This window comes from Amblyraja radiata, chromosome 22 (genome assembly GCF_010909765.2).
Source record: "Amblyraja radiata isolate CabotCenter1 chromosome 22, sAmbRad1.1.pri, whole genome shotgun sequence".
Classification (NCBI taxonomy): Eukaryota; Metazoa; Chordata; class Chondrichthyes; order Rajiformes; family Rajidae; genus Amblyraja; species Amblyraja radiata.
The window spans coordinates 14257741-14284349 of record NC_045977.1 but is presented as its reverse complement, the minus strand read 5'-3'; the positions used below and the strand labels follow the sequence as shown (position 1 = coordinate 14284349).

The 26609-nt window shown below is 40.0% G+C and overlaps 1 protein-coding gene across 6 annotated transcripts in view; it reads right to left on the bottom strand.

Moving 5' to 3' along the window:
• The window catches only part of usp7 (ubiquitin specific peptidase 7), a 101497-nt gene that overhangs the window by 52940 nt on the left and 21948 nt on the right, over positions 1-26609 (bottom strand). For 4 of the 6 annotated variants that reach the window (XM_033040438.1, XM_033040440.1, XM_033040441.1 and 1 more), the window contains exons 2-5: positions 23315-23652; positions 14258-14362; positions 1974-2172; positions 354-492 (exon numbers count right to left, since the gene is read on the bottom strand). In XM_033040438.1, the coding sequence (XP_032896329.1) occupies positions 354-492; positions 1974-2172; positions 14258-14362; positions 23315-23621 (750 nt within the window). In that variant the 5' untranslated portion in view covers positions 23622-23652. The remainder of the gene's footprint in view (positions 1-353; positions 493-1973; positions 2173-14257; positions 14363-23314; positions 23653-26609) is intronic. The other 2 variants (XM_033040442.1, XM_033040443.1) reach the window with 1 other exon arrangement.

Sequence of the window (26609 nt, the reverse complement as noted above, 5' to 3'; positions counted from 1 at the left end):
GATGGCTCAGTTGGAAAGGATCAAAGACCTCACTCCAGTAAGACCATGACAGGTACCTGGAAACATGGGCAAACCCTGGATTAGATAGGAAGTTTGCCAAATGAGTTTCGGATTAGCAGCAAATTTAAGATTATGACAACATTCAAGAATTCAGTATTGTGGGTTGATGGAAACATGCCTTGTACCACTGCAGCAGTTTTACACTAAATGTTTAGTCAGATCCCTGTATTACCTCTCACTTTCCTGTAACAACTTTGAAATAGAGAAGTGAAGACTAATTTCAAATATGCAGTTTGATTTGGATTACACTTCAATAACGTTGGCTGTAGAAGAATTAAATTTGCAGCACTTACACTCCAAGTCATAAAATTAGAGAAACCCCAGTCATTTTCTTTGTGAAAGAAAAGATGACTAATCCTCCGACTGAAGGACTTCTCTTCATCTTTGTAGTTAATTATCTTCAAAACAGCTTGTGCATGACAGGACCATGATCTATTGAAGGGAACATAAATGCATTTTAACTGAACATAACGCACCTCGCTGAAGGATAGAAATATCAAACATCATGCCATTATCCAGTTGCATAGCAAAATGCGAAAACAATTTTTTTAATTAAGTAGAGGCAAAATAAGATGAAGAGGCTAAATGAATTTCACTAATTCCAGAACTGGTGCACAGCATCACCTGTTTATACCATCTACAAGAACTACTGCAGCCACATGGCAGAACTCCTTAGAGAGCACCTCCCATACCCACGACCACTGCCAACTTGAATGACAAAGGCATGGGAACACCACCATCAGGAAGTTGCCCACGAAGTCACCTCAAGAACACCTTTAATTGGAAATACATCGCCATATCCTAGAAGTCTCACCCAAACAGCATGATGGGTTTACCAACATATCAACGACTGCAGCAGTTTAAGATAGAAATTCACCACCACCTCATGAACGGCAATTAGCGATGGGCAATTAAACACAAGTTTAACCTTTGACGCCCACATTGAATACAGGAAGAAAAAAGCAATTGTTCAAATCATATAAAATGGGACAAATTTACTAGTCTGCAGCTGGGATCATGACTTTCAGATAAAGGAAGTTGTCCTTTGAGCAGGAATTACTAAATTTTCACAAAAGGAACTTAATTTCTCTGTAATATCCGAGCATGCCGCCATTTACAAGTCGCTTAATGGGACAGAAATTACGTAGGGTTTAGAGCTACTTAGAATTGGTCATTTGCTGCACCCATCCAAAAATTATCCAAACACAAGATACAGATAACCTTGAGGCAGTGTGAAAACGTGGCATTACTTAATGATTCTCCTTCAGTATCACCTGTGATGCTTTCAACGTCGATTTAGAAGATATACCAATTCACATTAAATCACTTGAAGAAATGAAGATTTTGATGCATTGTATTCAAGAAATTGGCAGCGCAATGGCGCAGCTGGTAGAGCTGCTGCCTCAGTGCCAAAGAGCAAGGTTTGATCAAGACCTCAAGTGCTGCCTGTGCTGAGTGTGCACCTTTTTCCTTTGACCATGTGGGTTTCCTCTGGTTGCTCTGGCCTCTTCCAAAATCACCAAAATATGCAGATTTGAAGGTTAATTATCCTCTAAATTGGCCCTGGTGTATAGGGGATGCAAAAGTGGGATAAACAGAACTAGCGTGAATGGATGATTGATAGTCAGTGTGGGCTGAAGGACCCATTTCCATGCTGTATCTCTAAGCTAAACAATTTAAATTCAGATAACCCATATAATTTCGTAGAGGACAACAGAATGTGTTTTTTTCCGGCCACATATCACATTATCTTCAACAGCTAATGCATTTATTTTCTTAATTTGTTGAAAGGAATACATGGGAGTCTTCATGGCTATAGAGCTCTGTGCTTAGTTTGTACCGTTTACTATTTCTTCAGATGGGTTGATTTTTAAATAAACCAAGCACAAAGAGAACATTAAAATGTTACTTACGTAGAATCAGACTCAGCGTTGCATTGCAGGAAAAATCCGACACTCTTTTGATGAGGCCGATCAGGATGGAAGCGAGGCATTACCATAATTTTCCATGGCAGATTTCGCACAAAACAAGGAGGACTCAACACTGATTCACTGAGCCTACTAAACCGCTCTCCAGTGAAACGAAATGTAGCCTCTGAGCGCCAACTGGTATCTGTCAAAAATGAAGAGGAACTGTTTTAAAATTGTTGCATTGTTAACTAATAACCAATTCTTTGGTTTCCAAGGTGTTAGCACAAATCCAAGTTGATAAGTTGAAAAAAACAAATTAAAATGTTTCTTGTTTCCACGATAAGCATATGGTTCATAATCATTTTCATCAATAAGACAATTCTTCACGAAAGCACATTCATGTTTGCCCTTTTCAAGTAAAACCAAACACTAATATGAGAAAGTTGTGTTGATTACAGCATACAGATCAGTTTACTTAAACAATTTTTGCTCTTGGGGAATAAAAGCAAGATAGATTTCTTCATATTTGAAGCAGTAGCATTATGAAGAATTACTTAATGTAAGCAAAGCTTGCTTAAGAACCAAACATTCTCAAAAATAGCCACAATACAGGTTGTATATAACAACAATGCGCAATTAGTCATAAAATAATGACAAGTGACTAACTTTATTATCACTTTATAAAGAACCACCAGCTTGCAACAGCAGGAGGCAGCTTACATCATTTTTTCACATTCCACTTATTGCAAGTACAACTATCTTCTTTCTTTGAAATATTCCTGGAGAGCACCTTTCCTTGTTCAAATAGAATACGGGGAGGTGGTGTTGGAAAGAGGAATCATATCCCACTGTTTGTAAAGCTTATATCAATGATTTTTTTAATTACAAATCTCAAACTGTGGAGTACAGAGGCAAATAAATAAATGATGGGTCTTTGTCCCAAACATTATGGAGTGCACTATATATAGGACAAAACAGAAAAGACAAGGCCGCAGTTATTAAGACAAAACAACAACAAAATCATAGTACTTTTGTCCCCACAATGGTAGTATGTCACATACACAAAAATAAATCTATACAGATACATTCCTTTGATGGAATGTGTGCTGACTTGAATGCAAAATTTATTTTTAAATATGAATTGGCACCAGAGTAACATAGGAAGGCAGAGATTAGCATCACTAAGTCTCAAATGAAGAACAGGCAGGGAGAGCTTAAAGAATATGGTGAAACAAATGGGTTGAACAGAATATATTTCATCATAAGGGGTAGTGCGGGTAAAGCAGATGAACTTAGAGCTTTGATAAGTGGCTGGATTCACGATGCTGTGGCTATTATGGAGACTTGGTCAAGATTGGCAGTTCATTGTTCCACAGTTTCAATATTTCAGATGTGAAAGGTGGGAGTTGTTATTCTTATCAGGGAAAAGGTTACAGGTGCAGGGGGGGGGGGGGGGGTAATAAATTAGGACAATGCACATTACAACATTATTAGACAGGGGCAAGAGGGAGTGAATTGGAAGCAGTTATTGGGCAAGTCCATACCCAAACATGCAGAAGTAATTTTAAAGCCAGCTGATCCGAGTTCAGGACCAGCATGTTCTATATCAAGGAGAAAGGATAAAGGTAGAACCCTTGGATGACCAAAGTTGTTATTAATTTGGTTAAAAAGAAAAAACATATGTATATTTAGGAAGATATTAGACTGGGTCTTTAATAAATATAATGCAAGCAAAAAAGAACTGAAGCAAGTAATGAAAGGCCAGGAAATGTCACTGGCGAGTTGGATTAAAGAAAATCCCAAGGCTTTTATTTAAAAACAAGAGGATAATCAAGGGGAGGGTTGAACCGCTCAAGGATAAAGAAAGGAATTTATGTTTGAAGTCAGAAGATGTAGTTGAGATACTAAATGCGTACTTTGCACCTGTAATTCACGGAGTAGAAGGACATGGACAGTGAAATTAATGTGGGGAATTTCATTATGTTAGTATTCAAGTTTGTAATCAAGAAGGTGGAGATGTTGAGGCTCATGAATACGATTGGAGCGGATAAATCCCCAAGATCTGATTAATCTATCCCAAGTTATTGATAGAAGAGGCACCTTGACAAAAATCATTTTATCTTTTTTGCCACAATCAAGGTGTGGGGAGTAGTCAACGTTCTTTTATTTAGGAAGGGAAGTAGAGATAATCCAGGGAACAATAGGCCCGTGAGCATCACATCACTGGTTGGGAAGCTATTGAAGACGACTCACGGGAATAGGATGTGCTCACATTGAGAAGAGAATGGGCCACTTAGTGACAGTCAGCTTGGCTTTGTCCATAGGTGGTCATGTCTTATGAACTTGATTGAGTTTGAGGAGGTGAAGAAGGTAATTGATGAGACTAGGGAAGTGGGTGTTGTCTACATAGATTTGACAAAGGCATTTGACAAAGTCCCTCATGGTAGACTGACCCAGAAGATTAAAATGGAAGTGATCTACTGTGACTTGGTCATTTGGATTCAGAACTGGCTTAATCATAGAAGACAGAGGGTTGTGATGGAAGCACGTTATTCTAGCTGAATGTCTGTGAACAGAAGAGTTCCTAAGGGACCAAACGATACTGAAACGTCAGTTGTTTGTGCAAACTACTTAGGCACAAATATTGGTTAGTAAGTTTGCAGACCTCATAAAAATTGGTGAAGCTATGGATAGCGTGGAAGGCTGTCAAAGTATACGGTGGGATACAGATTAGGTACAGAAATAGGCAGAGAAATGGCAACTGGACATTAATCTGAGCAAGTATGATATGTTCCACTTTGGGAGGTCGAGTTCAAGGGTTCAAGAGTTCAAGTATATAGTTAATGGTAAACCCAGCAATGCTAAATTCTTCCTTCAAGGACATTGCTAGTAATTCTCGCAAAATGTTAAGAAAGCAACAAACTAATGAATGCAAGAGAAGAAAAAAAACAAGAAAAGACTGATGGAGAAATTGAAACTTTAAATGGCGAGCCAATAAACCCCCAGAGCCTGATAATTTTCAATTGCAGTGTATCAGAGGTAGCTGAGGATATATAAATAAATTGGTTATCATTTTCCAGAATTGTACACTATGAAATAGCTTCTGCAGATTGACAGGTGGGGAATGGAACGCCATAATTCAAAAACAGGAAACAGAGATGTTATGGGCCTGTCCCACTTAGGCGATATTTCAGCGGACTACTGCCGACTGTCAAGTTGCCGGCAGTCGCCTGAAAAACCGGGAACTGGAACGGCGACTGTCAGAGTGGAACACACACACACACACACACACACACACACACACAAACAAATACATCGCTTCCTTCACCAGCTCGTGTGAAATTTTTAGACAGCGCTCCCCCCACTTGTGCAGTCTCAAAAATTCACATGGTGCAAAGCCAAGGTGATACAAACACACACCGCAATGAACAGGAAGGTCTGCGCTGTAAAAAGACGGCTCAAGCACAGTGTATGGTAAGTTCTTTAAAAGGGGGGGGGGGGAAGAAGGAGTGGGGACAACTTTTAACAAGCCAGAGAGACACAGCTGTGAAGCTCGGCGGACATTAACATTACCGGTCGGTTATCCTTGGTTCTGAAAACTGCTGCTTACCTTTTTTCCCCCCAATGAGCCAATGAAATTCACCGGTCAGCACCGGCTACAACCTACGAGAACCTGAAACCTCCTGGCGACCCCCCTACGGTTCCAGAATTCTCGGTACTCTCCATGGCGGCTTCATTCTAGTCGCGTTAATTTTTCAACGTTGAAAAATTCACTGCGACCATAATGAAGCGGCGACTAGTTCCCAGAATGCGGGGACTCCTCACAACCATGAAGGCGACTCCCCGGCAATCACCCGCAAACATGTGGCGACCGCATAGTCTCCTGCAGTCGCCTAAAAAGGAGATAACAGGATACAGAAAATATTACCAGGATTAGACAAAGTTAGCATTGATTACTGCCAAGCAAATAGCATTTGACAAAACTATTGCAGCTTTTTGAAGACGTTAGTTAGTAGAATAGGTAAGGAAATCACAATGCATGCATTGTATACAGATTTTCAGAAATTCTATGTATCCTACGAGTTATTATGCAAAATTAAAGTATATGGAATCGAGATAATGGCTTGGATTTAAAGTTGGATGTTTGGCAGAAATTTGAAGATTAATTTTGTTGTCAAGTTGGTAAGCAGAACTATTGGGATAGTGTCCAGTCCCTGGGCCATACGTATATAGAAAATGATTCAATGAGAGAAATATATTCATGTTTTCCAACAGCATTAAAGTCAGTGCGATTAGGTACGATGAGGAGGATGCAGAGACTTCAAGGTGACTGACAGATTGAGCAAGGGGCAAATTCATGGCAGAAACAACATATGACATCAGCCACTTCAGTTGGAAAAAGATACATATTACTTTAATGGTATGTGTAGAAAAAAGCTTTTATGCATTTTGAAAGAGCAATCTTCAGAAGCAATGTGCAGGTGCAGTCTGAAAGGTCTCAACAAAAACATTCTTGCTCTCAGTACTTGGTCATCTGTCTGTTTCCCTTCACAAATGCTGTCTGACCCGCTGAGTACCACCAGCACTTGTTTTATTCAGGTGCTGCAAGCAGTTAAGTGGCAAATGGTATTTTGGCGTTTAAGACAATGCAAGTACAGAGAGCAAGAATGTTTTGCTATTATTAAACAAGAAATTGATGAGTACACTCCTGGAGCATTATATATAGTTTTGGACTCTTGACACAAAGAGGAATATACATTATATGCTATACATACTCCTGAGTTAGTGGATTGTTGTATGCCTGGGGGAGGGGGATAAAACCAGTTACACAGTGTTAGTTTTCATTTGAGTTTAGTGCAATGAGAAGGTTTCGGTTTATTTGGCCTGAGATATAGTGAAAAGCTTTGTTTTGCATGCATCAGACAATACTCTATATGAATACAATCAAGCCAAATACATGTACAATAGGTAGAGAAAAGGGGACACAGAGTGCAGAATAGTTCTCAGCATTGCAGCACATCAGCAAGTCCAAGCACAGGCTTGGCGATCGTTTTGCTGAACACCTCCACTCAGTCTGCCTTAACCTACCTGATCTCCTGGTTGCTCAGCACTATAACTGCCCCTCCCATTCCCAAACTGACCTTTCTGTTCTGGACCTTCTCTATTGTCAGTGAGGCTCAGCACAAATTGGAGGAACAGCACCTCATATTTTGCTTGGGTAGCTTACACCCCAGCGGTATGAACATTGACTTATCTAACTCCAAATAGCCCTTGTTTTCCCGCCCCCTTGACATCAGTCTGAAGAAGGGGCCCGACCTGAAATGTCACCCATTCCTTCTCTCCAGAGATGCTACCTGTCCCGCTGAGTTACTCCAGCATTTTGTGTCTACCTTTGATTTAAACCAGCATCTGTAGTTCTTTCCTACACATTGCAGCACATAAGTTCCATAAACAATTTTCATAATCAAAATTTAAAACTCTGCACAGAAGGAAGGGCCATAGATCAGTTTGTGTAGGAAAGAACTGCAGATGCTGGTTTAAATCTAAGGTAGATACAAAATGCTGGATCAACTCAGCAGTCAGTCCTAGTTGTTCAGTCTGAAGAAGGGTCTCGACCCAAAACATCACCCATTCCTTCTCTCCAGAGATGCTGCCTGTCCAGAGTTGCTCCAGCATTTTGTGTCTACCATAGATCAGATTATCGGACACAAGCACGATGGAAGGCCGCAGAGCCCAAGTTGCAGAACAGTTTTACGGAGATGGATACATTTCAACGTAAAAGCAATAAAAGTTATGGAGAGGGGGCAAGAAAATTATATTGAAACAGATTATCATCTTTGATTGCAATGAATGGTGGAAAAGGCATGAATTTCCTAACCTGGCTCCTTTTTCTGTTTCTTGAGAGGTATTCACAATAACCACCTTTTGTAGCACCAGTGTTTTGTGTACTCATTGCCTATGTTAGAGCTATAAATGTACAAACAACACCAAATTACAGCGCACAGTAACAAAGGTCTTACAGCTTCCACTAATGTTAAAGTCTGCATTTCTTAGCTACCACAGCATATTTGCACAACTAAACCAATGCTTACGGATCAACTACTCTATCCATTCACTGAAGTAGTTCACATGGAAATTCTAATCCTTGATTAAGTATAAAAAAATAAAAACCATACATAAATTCCTCCCAGTTCAAAGTTTGTCACAACCTATATCAAAGAGAAGGTTACTCACTTTAATAGCATCATCATTTCTCCAAAGAGCCTTCCACAGAAACACTCTTAAGTACTAATCTTCACCAATCCAGTTAACTGGAATATTGAAAATTGCATGCATCACTTGCAGGTAGTTGTAACAACAGATGAGTTAAAACAAATTGTTCAATAGAAGACGGTGGGTGGATGATGTCTGCGTGGAAGATCCTCCTTCAGAGAAATGGGAGTTGTTCCTACAATGTTGCCCATGTTTTAAAAAAGAACCACTTTCAATGGATGATGAATACACAGAGTGCACTTCTCTCTCTTGCCTAAACAGGAAATATGGTTGATAACATAAAATGCCATAGAAGTTCATAAATTCAACATTGAAATTTCTAAAATGTTATTTACAAACCAGGTTATTTGGATTTCTAAAATGAGCTAATTTAGGGAGGAGGGTATGGGGAAATGGTTCAGAGATTCATGAGATTATACCAGGAAAACTTGCTTGCATTTGGCCCATCTCCCTCTGCACCAATCCTATCAACGTACTTGCCCAAATGTAACCCCCTCCCCCACACTTACCAGCCAATTATCTGCATCTCTCTTGCCTAAATACCTTTGAAAGGTGATTCCTCCCCAAGACCACGACTTGGGTCAGAAAGACAAAATTAATATTTTCCTTGCCCCACAGCAAGATAATTTAAATTTTAATTTAGAATGAGTTTTCAACCAAAGTCAACATGTGCAAAGAATTAAAAAATAAAGCATCAGATCATCATGATAATTTTAATTGTCTTCCTCTAAAGTCCATAGTTAATGGTAATTGCGCTACCTCGGTTTGGAACAAATGTTACTTGGTTTTCTTCATAAACTTCACTCTTTCTGGCTTTAACATCAAACATTGCAACTAAAATGGCTCTCCCAGATTTACATTCAGCAGCGTGACTCCTGATTTGTACCAGCAAGACAAACTTGTAATATTGAGCTAGATTTTCCAATTTTTTGACTATAAATTAAGTCACTTTTAAACAGCTCCAACATACAAATAATGTTTCCAAATGGTTGGGATGGTTCAAGCAATGTGGAGCCACCGGGTACTATGTCTGCCTTAGATCCATCCATAAGGGAGGGGTGAGCAATCACAAACAAGAGAATTGTAGAACGGTTCCAATCAATATCAGAATATACACAGAAATAACATGAGGCAAAGCAGGCACAAGAAAATTCTGATTCTTGTTCCTCACAATTAAGATCACCATGGGCCTAGTGATAGTTTCCTATTTTGTTTTAGACTTCCACTATTTCTAATGCTTTGATTCTGGGTCACTGTAAATACATTATCGCTTGTATAATTTTAGTTTCTTGCAACATTTAGCTGATCGAAGGCAGAGTCAGGCACAAGGATCAACCATCCAGAGAAAGGATGTCCTACCATCTTTTTCCTCACAATTTCACTGAGACTAAACATTTATTCTACAAGTAAAAAAAATATCAATTTCTCATGTCAATTGTACTTCAAAGTGAAACCAAAATTAATTCAGCTTTTTAAAGTGCAGCAGTACTGCTAAATCAGAGCCATTTACGGGAAGGAATTTGGCAGTTTAATGTAGTTGCTAAAAAAAAAAATCCTGGTTCAGGCACAAATCATCCCAGAGACGGCACCACCATTTCAGAGAGGGTTCCTGGTTCTAATATATGCTTTTATATTCCAAGAAAGGTGCTGACGGAACTACTTGCTCACCGTGCTCTGAATAAGGCAATTCATTTGGCAGTATTTGTACACATGGGTTTTAGGGCGAATGGCAACAGTAAACCCTGCACAAAATACACCCAATCTCCAACAAGACTGATCCGTTTTGAAGGCAGTACAGTTGAGAGATGAGAGATTAGGTATTCAGCAGTGAGCAGCTCAGCCCAACTTTCCGACTCTCAAGGCAGAAGCAGCCGGAAGTCCAACAATGCAATTCACTAATTAAGAATTGCAACTAAACTCAAGCAGATGGTTCAAACCAAAACATTGTGCTTATCTGCCATCTCCCATAGCCTTAATGATCAACTCCAAATGGAACACTAAAAGAGAATATCTAAATGCTGGCCAAAGACTTCAATGCTGCAATCATTTTAATGGAACCAGGAGTGCACAGCAATTGGTCAACTCCCAGAACAATCTGAGATTTGAGACTAATTTTTAAGGAGGCTTCATGAGTCACTAAGAGCTCTAGCTATTACTCATCACTTAACATAATGCATCACCCCTAACATATTCTCCATTTCAACTCAATTCTGTCTGAACTGAATTTGCACTCAGCAAAACTGGAATTTTAAGTTAGCCTGCACTGTAATTGGCAGCATTGGAAACACAGAAAATAGCCATTTCATTCAACATTCCTGTAGGTTGGCTCAGCCTGAACACACTCAAAACATGGATTTGGCAAACAATCCACTATGTTCCACGTTTTATTTAAAGCTTACCTTCATTCCAGTGCTCATAGCTTGAATTTACAAAGTATGAGCTCAGGCAAAACAAGATATGTCCTTTAGATCACTGACACTTTTACTTTTAGGGATCTAGTGCAAGTTAAAACATCCATGCACATAAATAAAACAAAATCAGTATTAAAATCAAAATGAAAAATTTAAAAGGGTATATCAACACTCAAATGGTAGCACCATGGCAAGTTTCTTAATGAGGGCATTCCAATTCCTTTGTCCCCTACAATTCATGACTCGTTCCATTTTTTTGTGCACAAGTTGAATGAATGAGGAAGAACTGAGAAATCTCTCAAAACATGCTCCAAGCAGGGAAGAAAATACCTTGTGACCAGCATTTTTTAAAATCAGAGAGCACCTACCCCATGGGGAGGCATCTTGCTAGAACTGTGTGCAATTCTCAATCTTCCGTTTAGTTGTGCAGGCTTATATAACCCATAAGTGTTTACTTGTAGAATACTTGATCTGAAGGAGAATACATGTAATAAATCTGGTCCTTAAGAAAAATTTGGCAAAATATTAACCAAAAGCATTGTCGATCAGATGTATGCCCAAAACTGCAGTTTAATTTTTAAAGCTTCACAATAGGATATCACAGCATCCAAAATCATTGCAATTAGTACCGCACAGCTACAAATAAGCATACAATGCCTTCTATTGCCAGCCGCAAACTGTTTTAAAGTCCTGTTTAAAAATGCATTTTGATGGCAATTCTTTGAGCTTTTGTCAGTGTCTTAAAATGTTCCTACATCAAAAATCTAGTTTTGCACCTACAAAATTCAAAGATCAACTTCAAATGTTAAAAAACACCACTCTGCCTACAATTTTTCCGATGTTTAGGGAAAACTTTACAGTTATGTGTCTACAATGCTCCATCTTTAGTGTTACACTAGTCAGCTAAATAAACAAATGAATTTGAAAAAAACCCTGAAACACACAAAAAGCTGAAGTTATAGGTTACACACATTGCAACAAATGATATCAAACACCTAATAAATTGGTAGATCGGTAATTACAAATTTGCACCATTTATTGAAACTAGTTTTGGATAATTTTAATTGCAACTCATTTTCCACCGTCATGTGGGATGATGAGGATTGTGAAAAGAGATGAGCGAAGAGGAAGAACTAAAATAAAAAAACCAAATGAAAATCTCAATTCAAAGAAACAAGCAAAAGCAGACCATTTGGTCCTTCAAGTCTGTTCCACCATTCTCTTAGCCATTTCAATCCTTTCTAATTAATGATCTTGCCTCAAATTCTACATGGTCACCATACTTTGGTTAAAGAAACGTTGCCTGATCTCAATCCTAAGGGGCTTACCGCATATCCTTAGGCTGTGATCACAATTGTGAAGTTCCCTACCTTTGGAACAATCGAGTTGGTCTTTGCTGCATACCTTCCATACCAAGAACATCCATTCTCAGATGAGGACCAGAACTGCACACAATACTCAAAGTATAAGAGGCCTAGATAAGGGAAACAATCAGAATCTTTTATCCCCATGACTGAAATGTCAAATACTTGGGGGCATAAGTTTAAGGTGAGAGGGAGAAAGAAAAAAAAAAAAAAAAAAAGGGAAATGTGTGTGGTAAGATTTTTTAAAACAGAATTACAAATGGTTGATGTGGATGCAGATAAAATGGTGGCACTTATAATACCAAGAGATAGCAACCCAAATATGCAGGAAATGAGGTATTCCTGTGGTGCCAATCTGATATTTCTACCGCCTTTGACGTGATACCATCACATTTTTCTGTCTCCAACGTTTTTCAGACTCCTCCCCTGCAACTCCTAAGTTCACTCCTTCCTTCCTACCTAACCCACCCCCTGTCCAAACACTTTCCCCAGCAACCACAGATAATGTAACACCTGCACACACCTCCATTGGACTCCAACATCCTTTCCAAACGAGTCAGAGGCTATCCTGCACCACTTATAACCTTGTTTATTGCATTCAGTTCTGCCAATGTAGCCTTCTCCACATCAGCAAGACCAAGCGAAGACTAGGCGACCGTAACATTCAGCTTTATTCAGCAAAGCCTGGTGTTTGCCTTTTTTAACTGCACTTTTCATACCAACAGTTCTGTCCTCTCCCTCTTCCACTGCCAGAGATAGACCACATGTGAACTGAAAGAACAGTACCACATCTACCGCTTGGGAAGCCTACAACCCAACCACATGAACACTGAATTTGAGTTTCAGGTAAACCCCTCATCCCTCTTTCTTTTCCACTATTTGTCTTGCATCCATCCTCTTGTCTCCTGTCCTTCCCCCACCCACCTTTCGCCCACCTCCCCCATTGCTCAGTTTGTGATCTCCTCGTTTTGTTCATTGTCCACCTCCCTCTCAGGTCCTCCATTTTACTTTTCTTCCCCTTAACTGCCTCCTTCTGACTTTACATTTCACTTCTCTTTCTTACCTGGCACCCTTTTATCTCCACCTTACCTCTCACTTTTGTTATTATCTCCCTTTGCCCATCACCCCATCTCATTTGTCAGAATTTGCCCCATCCCTTCCCTCACCTCTTCACCAGTTTTCTCCCCCCTACTCCATCGGTTTAAAAAAAAAGTCCAGACACCAAATGTAATTTGTCCATTTCCTTCCACAGACACGTGTAGGAAGGAACTGCAGATGCTGGTTTACACTGTAGACCGAAGAAGGGGTTCAACCCAAAAGTCACCCATTCCTTCTATCCAGAATGCTGTCTACCCCGCTGAATTCCTCCAGCATTGTGCGTCATCCATCTACAGACCTGCCGAGTTCCTCCAGCACTTATAACTTTTGTTTCCAGTGCTGTACTGACCAATATCCTTTGTGGTCTCAATTGTAGTCTGATGTTGCAAGAGGACTTAAGTGCAGTTGTACCATTGAAGGCCACATTCCATTTATCTTTTGAACCATCTGATGCAAAGCATGTTTACTTTCGTCAACTGGGCTACAAGAACACCCAGGTCTCGTTGCACCTTCTCCCATCCCACTCTATTGCTGGATGGATAACAACATGCCTTCCTGTTTTCAACCAAAGTGGATGACCTCATGTCTCCACATTGTACTGTAAATGTCATGTGGTTCCCCACTTACTCCACAAGCCCGAATCACACTGGAGCCTGTCCAATTACTTCCCCACCCATGCTAATACTCCCATCCAATTTTACATCAAGTGTTAGTACAGCGAATTAAAGTCAAATGGCAAAAGATCGCAGTAAGCCGAGAATAATCAACAATTTGAGGACAGCATTACATTAAGGATCATATTTGAAGGAGATGTCGGCAAGGTGCACAGGAGAATGAAAAAAGCAAGATGGAATCTTTAATCAGCTACACAAACATCCGGACCCATACTGGGCACAAATGATTTAATTGCAGTTGTCATCATTATCCTGAAAAGCAAAAAATAACACGGCAAATAACTAATTTTAAAACCTTGTATCAATATATTGTTTGCATTACACCAGAATAAGTTCTACAAACGTTGTTCAAATGTTGTCTGTGTGCCAGTAGAGATTTCAGTGAAAACACTGTCACATTTCAAGTGAAATCCATCCCTAGCTTTATTAGTTTCTGATTTTAAAACTATGAAGAAACAAAGCATTACCATCTTCCATGTCTTCTTCTGTATTGTTGCGCCCATCTGCCATTGCTACGTTACCATTGATGACTGGGTTAGGGGTAATTCGTGGAGGATCATCTGCATCCCCAGCTAAAAAAGATATGAAATATATTATTGTTTAAGAATCCTTAAATATGTCTGTTTACATTATTCTATCTATTATATTATGAATTCTATCAGACCTACAATACTTATCCATGCTTGTCTTTTACCAGGATATTTAATGGGTGTACTGGACAATTCCAATGACACAGTCGCACTTCACAGAAACTCAAAACCAACATAGAAGACAATAGAAAAATCAAATGATGGGTAAATCAAAAAATTGCGTTTATTTAGCTCTATTTTAAAATAAGTCAATTTGTAAAATAAGGAAGATGATTAATTTCATACAAGGATAAATAAAACAACAAGCAGCCAATCAGTAAAAGCATTACTGCGTGGCTTTCTCGTGCAAGGTCTTCCACATATAGACAGTAAATATAGGAAGGCAGTTTGTTATCTGAACGACAATGGTTTGGACAATAGATTGGGAATATGGAAGGTGCATTGGGTGAACTTGTAGACCATACTGATTGAATCCTTTATCCAAATTATATAGTTGAGTGCAAAAATGGCTGTGCAATTGTCGGGGGACAAGTAATGGAAGATGGATGGCAGCAATCTTTTTGGAATGGCTACTATACAAGATGCTTCCACTAATCCATGTCAGGAAGTTAATTTATCTAAATTCTTGTTAGCTATAGGGATCTCGTTAGCAGACTTAAAACTTCAGAATTTATTGGCACACACATAGTGAAACAGCATTGCCCTCTTCTGCAACACAAAAAGAAAACTGGCAGGTTTCAGAAATATTCAGGTCTGGAAGCATCTGTGGGCAGAGAGGCAGTTCAAAGACTCTTTGGAAAACAACCATTAGCTTTCTCCTTCCACTGAAGCTCCCCAACCTTTAGAATCCATCCAGTGCTGGTTACATTTCCACTTCGAACTGCAATGTCTCTTCCCCCCAACCCCACCCTTCATTTTTTTCTTCAACCATACTTTATTCCAACAGCAACACCAACCTTCAGATAGGAAAAAAGATTGAACAGTAACAACCAGCTCACTCTCAAAGTACGAACTAAAGGTTGCAGCGAGTGGAAACTACAATCACCAACAAATGTAAAGAAACAAGAATACACCATTGGACTGCAAGATTCTAGACTAATGCTTTCTTTAATATATACAAAGGGACAAAATAAATCAAAGAAAGTAAACTATATATAAACATGCAAGTTATTTAATTATTACCTCACATAGCACCGAAATGATTCAAAAGCACTATATTTATTAGGTTTCAGCCAGAGTCCAAGCATTGAATTCAAAATTCCTTGATTCTTGGCAGTTACTCTCCACAAAACATTTGGTCATAGCTTCTGCCTAAAATAATCACCATGGCTCTCGACAGAAAGGCAGCCCTGTGGCTCTCTCTATTTTGGAATCCAGTGCTCTGTGGCAAGAGGAACTTGGAGACGGAGAACCTACTTTAATGGTTTAACAGCTGATAATCAGATATTTAAAAGTTTGACATTAAAGGATTCAAAATATTAAACAATGAGGAAATAGAAGTGTTCAAACCAACTTAACTTATGGGCCTGTCCCACTTCGGCGATTTTGCAGGCGACTGTCAAGTTGCCAGCAATCGCCTGAAAAACCGGCAACTGGAACGGCGATTATGCAGGCGGGGGACAGGGCTGGGGGAGAGCAGTCTAAAACATTCACACGGTGCAAAACCAAGGTGAAACAGACACACGCCGAGATGAACAGGAAGGTTGGCGCTGTAAAAAGACGGCTAAAGCACAGTGTACGGCAAGTCCTTTAAAAGAGTGGTGGAGTAGGAGTGGAGACAACTTTAAAGAAGTCAGAGATACACGGCTGTGAAGCTCGATATCCTTGGTTCTGAAAACTACTGCTTACGTTTTTTTCCCCAATGAGCCAATCAGCATCAGCTACAACCTACGAGAACCTTCGACCTCCTGGCAACCCATTAGGACCTCCTGGCGACCCACCTACGGCACGAGAATTCTCGCTACTCTCCATGACGGCTTCATTCTAGTCGGCACTAATTTTTCAACATGTTGAAAAATTCGCGGCGACCATAATGAGGCCGTGATTAGTTCCCAGAATGCAGGAACTACCCACGATCATGAAGGCGACTCGGCTGCAACCACCCGCAAACATGTGGCGACTGCATAGTCTCCTGCAGTTGCCTAAAAAGTCACCTAAGTGGGACAGGCCCATTACCATGATCGCTAAAGAAAACAACAGCATATCAAATCCTACTTCAGGTCAAAAGATTACTTTTTTTCAAACCTGTCATGGAATCCTGGAATTGTTTCACAATGCACATCTCAACATTACTCACTTTTCAACAGCGAAGTGACAACAATCAGAACTGCCTGCAATAGTTAATTGATTTTGGCCTAATAGCTAGATTCTCATATTTTACTTGGGTAGCTTACAACCAACATTGAATGTTCCAACTTCAGTTAACCTCTAACTAACTGTAACCCTTCCCCTCTGCCTCACCTGTACTCCAACCTATTTCTCCACCCCTCCTCTCTTCCCCCCCACCCCCCCCTAACTTCACAATCCACAGGCCTTCAATTATGTCTCACACCTACTTTTATCTCTGGCCTTCGTTCCAACCCATTTGCCTATCAAAAACCCTTCTCACATGTGTCCACCTATTACCTCCCATGATTTGTCCCTCTCTTAGCGTCGTCGTCCCCCTGTCCCCCTCCCTACAATCACATAAATGTCATTCATTCACATTCTGCATAGATGTTGCCTGATCTGGTTAGTTACTCCAGCCTAAGGACCTTGGTAGGGCATGCACGTTAAGCAACAGCCCATCTTATGGCAGTCAGATAAGAACAGTCAAAGTAGTGACTCCAGAGTCACTCTGGGCATTAGACGCGAATGACCATTTGGTGCGTTCCTGAGCTCTTCAGCTTTCCACTGTACCTCGGCACATGTGATAATAAACTAAATTGAACACTGCTTGAAGGGGATATGGGATGAATATCCATCACCGAAGGAAGAAAGAGCAGATAAAGCCTTCCCCTATGGTTTCTTCCTCAGTAACATCTGTGAGGAATTAACACAATGCGAAATGGATTGGATTCTGAAAACTTAAAATAATAATTCCATCAGCAGCCAAATTCTATTCAATCAGTATCTCTAACCTCATGACACATTACAACCAACCAAAGAACAGAGCAGGTTTGAGAGAACACTAACAGAAATCTAAGGTACTGTCAGGTTTGTAGCCAATCAACAATAGAAGCTACTTGATAAAGTGGGAAGTTTCAACACAATTCTTGATAAAAAAACATCCATTCCTGTTAATGACTATTGATGTTCCTGTTAATAACTATCAATCCCATCAATGAAATACTTAAAGGTACCAATAACAGTCTTGTCAAGTGTAATTTACTCACTAATATACATAGAGATACTTAGATTAGGATTAATATATCTGGGCTGCAGACCTTACTAGTCCTGATTCACAATTAGAATGCGAGAGAGTTGAGAAAATAACTACTGGCCTTGTCACATTTAATCAAATGACGTCATGATCATAAACCAATACCTCGGGAAGGTGACTATGGTTGTTGGAGACTAATCATCTCAGCACAAGTACAGAACTAGAGATGACCTTCCCTGAAGGCAAGAATTGGGAGTGTTGATCTTATTTTCAAAGTATCAGATATTTTTTAAAAAAGCTCTCTTTATGTCTGAGAAATTACTTCCTCAATGGAAGGGTGCCTGGAACTTGCATTCAATATTAGAACTATTAAAGCATACACCGTTTGTACCTGAAAATGCGAGTGGGGGTGGGTGAAACTCACAAATCACATCAAGGGTGTGATTTAATATTTTCCAATTGTCCAGATTAGTGCCACTGCACAACAGCTTTATAACATTATAACATACGAGGCAAAGCAACACAGGCATAATTAGGCCTTAGTGTACATAGTCTATAAAATCTACCACAGAAACTCACCAGGGCATCTAAAACAGAATCGGTCATAATTTTTGCCTCCACCATCTTTGAAGGACAAAGGCAGGAGAGCATGGAGAACATCTGCAAGTTTGATTCATTACACAAAATTTTGGTCCCAAATAATGGAAATGCCCAAGTAATACTGGCAGTACCTCCACGAGGGCTGCAGCACATCATGGTGCTTTCAGGAGCAATTAAAAACAAAGTGACCCCCTTACCAGTAAAGTTCATAACCAACATGGAAAAATTCTGTATTCATTATTTTAATATTCAAAAGACTACCACTCAGCTCTTCAGCCTACTTTGCCATTTAGTATTGTGGTTGTTCTGGTTTAGATTTAGTTTTAGAGATACAGCATGGAAACAGGACCTTCTGCCCACCAAGTTCCCGAATAATCACACATTCACACTAGTTCCAAGTTATCCCAGTTACGCATCCTGCACACTAGGGGCAAATGACAATAACCAACAGGTGCAGGAGAAGGCCTTTCGGCCCTTCGAGCCAGCACCGCCATTCAATGTGATCATGGCTAATCATCCCCAATCAGTACCCCGATCCTACCTTCTCCCTTTATATCCCCTGACTCCGCTATCTTCAAGAGCCCTATCTAGCTCTCCACCATCCTCTACCACCCTCTGAGGCAGAGAATTCCACACTCACAACAGTGTGCAAAAGTGTTTCCTCATCTCTGTTCTAAATGGCTTACCCCTTATTCTTAAACTGTGGCCCCTGGTTCTGGACTCCCCCAACATCGGGAACATGTTTCCTGCCTCTTGCGTCTCCAAACCCTTAATAATCTTATATGTTTCAATAAGATACCCTCTCATCCTTCTAAATTCCAGAGTGTACAAGGCCAGCCACTCCATTCTCTCAGCATATGACAGTCCCGCCAGCCCGGGAATTAACCTTGTAAACCTATGCTGCACTCCCTCAATAGCAAGAATGTCCTTCCTCAAATTAGGGGACTAAAACTGCACACAATACTCCAGGTGTGGTCTCACTGGGGCCTTGTACAACTGCAGAAGGACCTTTTTGCTCTTATACTCAACTCCTCGTTATGAAGATCAACATGCCATTATGAGCGAATTAATCCCTGAAATGCAAGAGGAAACCGTAGTAGCCGGAGAAAGCCTATGCAGTCACAGGGAGAACGTGCAAAGTCACCACCCGCAGTCACGATTGAACCCAGTTCTCTATAGCTGTGAAGCAGCAACTCAACCGCTGCACCACTGTGCGGTTCTGACCATAACCTCAACAGTATATTCCCAACAACCAGGGGAGGAAATCGCTTTTAAAACATGGGGATGGGAAAGAAGGAAAAAAAAAAAAAAAACACAATGAGAGGTGACATCCAGGGGTCGGGAACCCACGGCCCATGGGCCGAATCCGGCCCATAACCCGAAATCATCCGGCCGCCAGGTGTATCTTTTTAAAAAAAATCAATTTTCACAACCTGGGAACTGCAGCCAGTCCCGAGGCACGCAGGCGAACTGGGCGCTACAGCCAGACCTGGGGCAAGCGAGCAGACCTGGGCGCTACAGCCAGGCCTGCCAGCTGACCTGGGCGCTGCAGCCAGACCCGAGACAGGCGAGCCGACCTTGGAACTGCAGCCAGTCCTGGGCTGCTAGATTCTAGGAGCTGTCGGTCTCCAAATGGAATAGACCTTGAGGGCTCCAGTCGCAGAGCCTGTGGACTTACTATCACGGAGCCGGCTGACTTCGGAGGGAGACTTCAGCCCCCCCCCCCCAGGATTTCTGCCCATGCTAACAACTCATAAGGTTTCACCCCTTGCTTAAAGGTTTTCCAAATATTCTTAAAGCAGCGATAGACAGAATCAGCTATTAACCTTAACAGAATTAACCTTAACAGAATTAACCTTAAGAGATGTTCCAAAGATTCTCAGGAAAAATAATCTCATCCAAGTTAAAAGGGCACCAACATATTTTTAACCAATGACCCCCAGATCCCGATGCTACTATAGAGGCAAGGTCCTATCTATATACATCTTGTCAAGACACCTCTGGAGCTCATGTTGTTTTAAAGAGGTTGCCTTTCGCCAGCAAACAAGCCTAACTTTTCTTACTAGGCACCGAACCTATTCGGGCTCTTATCTAGTTTATCCTCTGAACTGTTCCCAATGCATTAACATCCTTTCATCAACGTGATCAATGCAACTCCAGGTGTGGCATTACCAATGCCAAATATGGTACAGTACTTCATTTGTCACATGTACCAAGGTGCAGTGAAATTCATTGTTGTACAGTTCAGTAAGTATCATTGATATCTGAAGAAGGTTCTCGACCCAAAACTTCACCCATTCTCTCTCCAGAGATGCTGCCTGTCCCGCTGTGTTACTCCAGCTTTTTGTGTCTATCTTCGGTTTAAACCAGCATCTGCAGTTCCTTCCTACACGAAGTACATATCACTATACATAAGCACTTAGATACATGTTAAACTATCTCAGATATAGCACAAGTGTACAGCAGTATTACACTGAGAAAGTGTACAAAGTCGCCAATTTTTCGTGCCTTTTCCAAGTCCCAATTGTTAAAAGTGCCTGGTTTGTGACCTGTCCTTGAAGGCCCATTCTCCTGGCACGGTTGCAGCACCAAAAATCCCAACTTCTATATTCAATTTTCCCCACAATGAACAGTAACATTTGTCAAGACATGGCATGTTTAACAGCATAAATGCGCACTGATGCTAGCATGCCACTACAACAATTTAAAATTATTGTTTCAATATATTGTGTACCACACTTTATGGCAACATTTGTACGTAAAGAATCAGAGCCTTCAGAACCCCCCACAAATTGAATGGAATTACCTGCAAGTTTAGGAGAAAAGAATAAGAGAGCATCCAAAACCAGTAGTGTTTAGGGAAACATTGAATTTGGGTCAGGTAATTGGCTTAACGGTCGATATTTGATTTGAATAAAAACCCGTAACATTAACTTATTTTCCAAGTTGATAGACTACAAAATGTTTAGTCTCCATCTAATCATAGATTCAGGGTGGGGTGGGAGATTGTAACCTTCACGTGTTTCGACGAATGCAATCAACCTGGTGTGCATAATCAAATAAGATCAAATAGAACAAGTTGTCCTACAACTTTAGGCTGTGCACGCCATACGCAAGAAGAAGATAGAGTCAGGATAATACCGCGTGGAAACAGGCCCTTCGGCCCAACTTGCCCACACTGGCCAACATGTCTCAACTACACTAGCCCCACCTGCCCGCATTTGGTACATATCCTTCCAAGTCCGTCCTTAACACTTGTCTGTTTCTTAAACGTTGGGATAGTCCCAGCCTCAATTACATCCTCTGGCAGCTTGTTCCATACATCCACCACCCTTTGTGTGAAAAAGTTACCCCTCAGATTCCTATTAAATCTTTTCCCCTTCACCTTAAACCTATGTCTTCTGGCCCTCAATTCACTTACTCTGGGCAAGCGACTCTACGCATCTACCCGATCTATTCCACTCATGAATTTATACACCTCAATAAAATCACCCCTCATCCTCATACACTGCAAGGAACAGGATCAGCGCAGACCCTCTAACAATGGCAACATCCTCGTAAATCTTCTCTGTACTCTTTCCAGCTTGACAACATCTTTCCCATAACATGGTGCCCAGAAATCTAAATGCGGCCTCACCAATGTCTTATACAGCTGCAACATGACTTCCCAACTTCTATGCTCAATACTCATGAAGGCCAATGTGCCAAAAGCCTTTCTCACTACCCTATCTACCTGCAACTCCTCAATCTCTCTGCTCTACCACACTCCCGAGCCCCACCATTCCCTATCAACCATCCATTTCAGACTTTAGACAAAGACGCAGTTTACCTAGCACATGTTAAATGTTATATTCTAGAGTTGTACTTAAGCCTGCTGGAGTTGCTAATGCAAGTCCAATTGGGAAAATTATTTTAATCGGGAACAAATCTAGTCCATCAATTTATTTTAACTGAAATATTCCAATCCAATCAATATCCTGATAAGTTTTCTACAAATATCTTGAGGGCAATAGCAACCTTTCTATGGAGTGGCTATCAGAACTACTCAAAATACTTGAGGTACAACCAGACTAATGTTTTATACATGTAGGGAAGAACTGCAGGTGTTGGTTTAAACTGAAGACAGACACAAAAGGCTGGAGTTAACTCAGCCGGCCAGGCAGCATCTCTGGAGAGAAGGAATAGCATCCAAGGAATCCAACCTTTTGAGTCTAATACTTTAAATATTTGTAAAATGCTCTTCAATTTTATGTCATTACGGAGGAAGCCATGTATTTTATGTTTTCTACAGCACCGTAGCAACATGTATATTAAAAAACCTAAGGGGAATGTAAAACACCCAAAACCTTGATGCAAGAACCTACTGCTGTCTAGGATACAAATAGCAGTAGCTTTTCATCTCCACAATATGACTGGTCATTACTCTGGCCTCTAAAATGTCTGCATTGAGTTAATTCAACAGTCATACTTATGAACTCAGGATCTATTTTACACTCCAAAAGTTTTGAAAAATTGGTTCTAGATTCATGAACAGAAACATAGAGTTCATAGTGTTAGAGGTGATATTTTAATCCACACTCTTGTGCTGTCATCCAATTGTGTCTGCTCTTAGTTTAAAATAAACCAAAATCAGTACCCAACGAAAGGAGAGGATGTTTTGGTGAAGATAGGAAAATAAAGTAATAACAAGCGAGACCTTGTTCTGATAAAATGCAAAAGGATTTGCTTTTGAGGTCCCTTAAAAACACTTTCAATTATTTTGTCTTTAATTTTATAGGATTAAAAACAAGGGAACTGTAATATTTTTATTATGGCATCATGCATTTTTCAACTGAGTAAAAAAAAGCAACAAAAAAAAGCATTGGTTCAATGTATCCGTACATATTCTTTGAACAATTACAACTGCAATCCATGCTCAAGATCCTTGTATTTATCAATAGATCCAGAACACAGGAACTAAAAAGAATTATGACCTGCTTTATCTGTATTCTCTTCAAGCTGCTTCCTGGAGCATTGACTCGGACTCGTAGACGAAAGCATGTTTCTTCTAGATTTCTGAATTCCAGGACTGACACAGAAGTGAATCAAATTTGGGCATTTTTGACAACAGGATGATTTTCCAACAGGTAAGATATCCACAAGTATTTTTGCTGAATGATGTACAAGCTCCCCAGTGCTGGAAAGTACACAATGAAAACAGGTTCTGGTAGCTACAAAGGATCTACAACATCCGGTATAAAATTCAAAACCAGGTGCTGACGTCAAATGGTTATGGTCCATCCAAGGAAAAGCCACAGCAGGCCACGAACATCTGGCAAACAGCAAAGGTAAAAAGTATTGGTAACTAAATTAGAGAAATTGAACAGTACAAACTAGAGAGGAATTGTTCCCGGATAATACAGCATCCCATTCAGCTAAAGGCACTAATTTGCATGGGTATGACTTAATTCCCCAATTTGGTAAACTCAACAAGGTTACTTAAAAACTGACTGAATTATTTATGTCAAGGAGATTCTTGCTTCTATTTCAAGCACTGATATTAACTTCATAATATAAAATCTTTAAGATCACAGCAGCAAATAAACTAGCCAATAAATTAACTTGTATGAAGCATACAGATTGAAACTCTAGTTTACTGTTAATTTTGCAATTTATTGAAATTGGCATTTCAATTTAATAGGACAATACTGGTTCCGTTTCTGTACTATGCTGTCATTTTACACTTAGGTAATGGAGTGATGTTAAAGGAGCATTAGAAAAAAGGGCTAAAAATGTAACATGACCCTTACACCAGACTAGGAAGAAGCCTCCAAAGGGAAGTGTTCGCACAAATCTGGCACAGACAAAATTAAACTTTCAATTAGGCTTGCTGACCAGAACGTAGGATAAGAGAATAAGAGAACTGGGACACCATGTTAAATTTTTATAAAACATTGGTAAGGCCACATTCCAAGCATAATGCACAGTCTGGTTGCCAAACTACAAACCGACTGTGATTATGTTAGAGGAGAGAGAAATTCATCAGCACATTGCACTTTACAGTCACAAGGAGAAACCAAAGGTACTGAATATGTTTCCCTTGGAGGCGATTGAAGGGCTCATACAGGTGGAAGTAAATAAAATTATGTGAACTGAAGGACGAGGTAGTAGTTTTTTTCCACCAGGGTGGGGGTGTTCAAGACAAGACACAGGTAGTTTCAGAGGGGATGGGGGGGGGGGGGGGGGTTACTTTCATATAGAGGCTGGTTGGACTCTATGCATTGTCTGAAGAGGCAGTTGAGATAGATACTATCATGGCATTCAAAAAATCTAGCCAGCTATGGACATAACACAGGTAAATGGGATTGTATAAATCAGTACCATATAGGACTGCAACACTATAATAATTTGGAGGCATACAATAAGTCAGTTGAGGGAGTAAAGTAAAAAAATTGGGTTGGTCCACTTGAAATCTTACAAGGCCTCAATCCAATGACTCAGCTAATCGATTAAAAAAAATCATAACCATTGTCGGATAATAAGAGCCTTTACAGACCCATTAGTTCTCAAAAACAAACTTGTCCTTTAACTTCTTTCGTTATGTAGTGAGGAAGGTATGCCTTAGTTTTGTTTTGCCTATCAATTAAACTCTGGAACTGGACAAATGTCAGTTTACTGCCATTCTTTGCTGCAATTTACATCTTTGGAAATATATAGACAAAAAAAAACAACAGCTGTATTATTCACCATTTGTGATTTTGACCATACCATAATGGCAGTTTAAACATCCTATTAGGTTGAAGAAAATATCACACCACAAAAAGTAAATCTCAACAAAACAGGTTCACATTTTATCACTTTTATTCACTCACTTTTCATTTTTTGTCCGGTACTTGCTGTTCCCCAGGTAAGAGCCTCACATCCAACAGCAGAGTGGAAATTTAAGTTCATTATTGTGAAATGAATTTAATCTACATTCCATAATTCACATTCTAAACTGTCTACGATGGAAACAGTTCTTTTCCACTGCACAAGGAACAGTTGAGTACCTCAGTAATGTGCACGCTTAGTAATTAAACAGCTGATTAAACCTTTTAACAATAATAAAAATAAACTCAGACATTTTTAAACTCAAAGTTATTACCCTCACATAACTCTCTAATCTAAAATAACAACTTTCTATGATGTCATAAAACAGCCTAACTGCCTTCGGCACTCAACAAATTCAAACATCATTAAATTCTATAATTTTTTTTAAACCTCATCCTACCAATGAATTGCCCAGTACAGAACAATTACAAGCTTACATACATTTTTAATAACTCAAGTGCAAATTAAATTTGTGTATTGCTACTCTAGTTCCACTAAGTAAAACGTAAATACATCCAGTTGGTCAGAACCCAGTTTAACTGCATGACTGGCCTCCAAGATTGTGTGCTGCAAATGTGTTTTCACATAACGACAGTTGCAACATAGATCCATCTAGACAACTGCAGCAATGGTCACTTGGTTATATTTACATGCATGCTCACAGACACAAGATAGTACCACCATTGATATGCTAATAACTACTTTTTGCACAATGTAGGGTGGGAGTAATCTCAATGATCCACAGGTCTGGCATGATTCTTCATGATAAGATATGCTGGATGTAAAATACTATCAATTATGCATTGTCAACGTTTGAAAGCAATGTTTGAAAAAAGTGGCTTTCTGGAGATTAATCTGGGATTGCCGAGAGAAACAAGCTTTGAGCGTGATAGGGCAATCAAGATCTGTAGTCTTGAGAAGTAACCACCAAAGAGTCACAAAATATCAGGTCATGTTAAATATGAACAGTCATGCTATTAGAAAACCAAGTATTTATTTTGAACATTCTGCCTCCAGTTTCAAGTTAACAAGAAAGTCATTTACAGGCAGCTCGGCCACAATGCATTTTCCCACAAATTGACTATAATACTATTTCAATCGAGAACTAAAGAATCACTTAAGTTGTTTTGAAAATCGACAGGCTGAGAAAAATTAACTTTATTGTATTTAAACAGTATAGGGGACAAAAAACCCATTTCCATATAACCTCCCTGCAATAATCAGACACCAATGACCCGACCTTATTGGCGAGTTTAGGAGTCTCTGCGCTCGCCACAAGCTCGCAACATGGTCGTAGGTGGTCTCTGGTGAGACTCCTTCATGGTCGAGAGTAGTTCCCGCATAGTGGTCACTACTCGGCGGTCTCAGTATGGCCACGGGAAATTTTTCAACATGTTAAAAATTGGTCGGTATGGAGAA